Below are 3,439 nucleotides of genomic sequence, written 5' to 3' on the forward strand. Positions count from 1 at the left end.
TTTGAAGAGCAGTCACTGTTGTGATATAGAAAACATGGTCAATTTGTAATAAACAATATGTCATATGATAATGACCAGATAATCTGTTTCTAAAGGTTTTGTTTGAGGATTTGGTGAAGACCCCAGAGAGAGTTCTGTGCTCTTCATTGAATAATAGCATAGGATCTTTCAAATTCATTCAAGGGGGCAGATGTGGTCTGGGGTTTAATGCCTCATTTGAAACATGGCACCTCCAACAATGCAGGGAAAGGTTAGGGAGCAATTGTAAAGAAATGAAGGCCTTACCGATTGCTGCTTTGCAATAAAGATACTTTCTTGTTCAGAAGCATCTTTTTTGGCGTTTTCTAAAAAGACTGACCAATTTCTGCTTGTAGTTGATTTATAGTCAGCATTGCAGTGTCTGTAGTTTTTTTTCTTCAGTTTCTTGAGTGATATTTTAATTTTAGGTGTGAGTGTTACTTCTCTTTAACACCTCTATCCATGTCCCATTCAAGAATGTCACTTAGCTAAAGTACCAGCCTATAGATTTCTTGCACTTTATATCCTCGAGAAGAGACAGTTAAATTAAAGAAACTAATCATTACAAATCGTTAAACATGTTTGGGATTGTGCCTTGTCTTAACTAAGGTTGGTTTACATGAAGGAACATAACTAAATATCGATTGAGGAGGGAGTGAGATAAACAGGCCAAGGAGCCAGTTTCAAGACATAAAATGCTTATCTTTATTTATTCTATTTTGTTGGTGCCATTGATTTCCTTTTCCCTATCTCCAGATCCAGATTCTCCTGTGGGTTTTGTAGTGGGTGTTGATCGATTACACATAGCCCCTCTTGATGGTGCTGTGTTCCTGCCTTATTCTGATCTCCTGGAGCCCACCATTCAAGCTCAAATCCAGAAATCCCTGCCGACGGGAATGGCTGAGGTGATCCTCAGCGATATGGCACCAAATGCCAGTGGGATCCGTGAACTGGACCAGCAGCGACTGGCTGAGCTATGCTTGTGTGTTGTGGGACTGGCCAGGAGGGTCCTGAGTCCTGGTGGCACCTTGCTTTGTAAATTCTGGGATGGCACTAACAGCCGCCTCATCCAAAAGCGACTCACAGAATTGTTTAGAGATGTGAAGACTTTGAAGTTGGCTGCAAGTAGGAAGGAATCATCAGAGATCTACTTTTTAGCAAAGCACTACAGGAAAAGTTGATGGTTCAGAGTGACTGTTTATGCTCAAGGAAATTTCTGCGGCAATCTAACAATTTTTGAGAGAGTTTGCTTATTTACATTTTCTCCCTATCCTTCTATCAACTTTTGCCCCTTATGCTCAGGCTGACAGTCCACCACTTGGTTAGAGTGAAAAAATTGCATTTCTAAAATGTCCTGACCACTGAACCTTTGCTATAAGTCACAAAGTAGTGCTTTTGAAGTGTCATCATTGTTGTAATGTAGAAAATGTGGCAGCAAATTTACACAGAGCAACTTCCTACAAAAAGCCATATGACAATGAGAAGACAATTCTGAGGGTGGCAATAGTCTATTGGTATTATCACTGGACTATAAATCCAGAGACCCAGATAACATTCTGGGGAAAAGGGTTCAAATCCCACCACGGCAGATGGTGGAATTTGAATTCAGTAAAATATTTGGAATTAAGAATTTAGTAATAGCCATGAATCCATTGTCGATTGTTGCGGGAAAAAACCCACCTGGTTCACTGATGTTCTTTAGGGAAGGAAACTGCCATTCTTACTTGGTCCAGTCTACGTGTGACTCCAGACCCACAGCAATGTGGTTGATTCTGAACTGCCCTCTGGGCAATTAGGGATGGACAATAAGTGCTGCCTAGCTAGTGATGTCCTCATGCTGTTAATGAATAAAGAATAAAAAAAATCTGCTTTTGTGATAAAAGCTGAAAGTTCTGGAGAAAACCAAGAGGTTTGGCAGCATCTGTGGAGAGAAAAATAAAGTTAATGTTTGGAGTCCAATTTGATTTTACAATAGTGTCATTATTGGATTGAAAACATTAACTCTATTCCTCTCTGCTGCCAGACCCGCTTAGTTTTTACAGCACACTGATCCATGTTAGGAGTCAGCCCTCTCTTGGTAGGTTGCATTCTTATCAGAAGGTTATGGGTTCATCTCACCCTCCAGAAATGAGCACTGTGTAAGCTGATACTCCCAGTGCACCATTAAGGTCCTTCTGTACTGTTGAAGGTGCTACCTTTTGAATAGCTATGAAAGGGACACCCCATCTGTCCACTTAGGATGTAAAAGATCATGTGGGATTTTTCAAAAAAAAAAGAATTGGTAGGGTCCTGGCTAATATTTAATCAATGAACACCTTGCATTGTTGTTCATAGGATCTCTGTTCATTTTTTTTTCATTCATAGGATGAGGGCATTGCTGACTCGGCCAGTGTTTATAACCCATCCCCATTTGAGTCAACCAGATTGCTGTGGGTCTGGAAACAAACGTAGGCCAGATCAGATAAGGATGGCAGATTCCTTCCCTTAAGAGCATTAGTGAACCAGCTTTTCTTTTTTCCTGACAACAGTTTCATGGTCATCATTAGACTCTTAATTCCAGAATTTTATTGATTTCAAATTCCACCATCTGCCATAGTGGGATTTGAACCTGCGTTCCCAGGTCATTACTTGGGTCTCTGGATTAACAGTCCAATGATAATACTGCTAGGCTAGTGTCTCCCCAAACCACAAATTTGCTGTATCCTTTCCTTATTACAACTACAGAATTACTTTGTTAGGCTATAAAAAACTTCATGGCTCCTCAAAGCTGTTAGATGTCTTTATACTGCATCGTTTTTAATGCTATATGCATTTTTATGTGAACTTAAACCATTTTCTTGTTCAGCAATGGAAACTGTGTAATTCAGCTGTGTAATCCTGATTGTATATTACCTTCTGATGGTACAAAAATCATATACAATTCTAACAAAAACTTTTCTTCAATGTTTGAAATATCTGTAATCTATTAAAGCATCATTTTGTTTTCAAAATTTGAATCACAGTATATTCTAATGCTGGAAAATGTACCAATACACAAATATAGAATTTGTATGAAATATCTTTTCTAAAAATATAGTAACATACTTGGCTTTTTGTGTTTTGTCATTCAAATAAAGCCTAATGTCTCAAAAGAGTGGATGTCCTCAACATCATCCAGAACAAAGTAGCCCAACTTGATCAACATCTCATCCATTATCTTAAACATTCACTGCCCCACTGCTGATGAATGGTGTCTGCAGTATGTACCATGTGCAAGTTGCAGGGTGGTAACTTTGATAACATCTTTCAAATACCACCTAGAAGGCCAAGGACTTCTGAAGTATGGGAGGACAGGCACCCGCGAGTACCTCCAGTCCACACATCATTCTGACTTGGAACTATATCTCCATTCCTTCATTCCTGCTGGATTTAAAAAAAACTG

At 39.2% G+C, this 3,439-nt stretch overlaps 1 protein-coding gene across 1 annotated transcript; it reads left to right on the top strand.

The window, feature by feature from the left end:
- The first annotated feature begins 6 nt into the window (after positions 1–6).
- On the top strand, positions 7–3,106 carry mrm2 (mitochondrial rRNA methyltransferase 2). Its single transcript, XM_048593056.1, has one exon. The coding sequence runs from the start codon at positions 714–716 to the stop codon at positions 1,197–1,199; it is 486 nt and encodes a 161-aa protein (XP_048449013.1). The 5' UTR covers positions 7–713; the 3' UTR covers positions 1,200–3,106.
- Positions 3,107–3,439: the final 333 nt, after the last annotated feature.

The sequence above is a fragment of the Rhincodon typus genome, unplaced genomic scaffold (assembly GCF_021869965.1).
Source record: "Rhincodon typus isolate 14 unplaced genomic scaffold, sRhiTyp1.1 hic_rhity00002275, whole genome shotgun sequence".
NCBI classification, from domain to species: Eukaryota; Metazoa; Chordata; class Chondrichthyes; order Orectolobiformes; family Rhincodontidae; genus Rhincodon; species Rhincodon typus.

Coding starts and splice junctions, on each gene's coding strand:
- mrm2 (XM_048593056.1), top strand. CDS start 714: ATGCTTATCTTTATTTATTCTATTTTGTTGGTGCCATTGATTTCCTTT.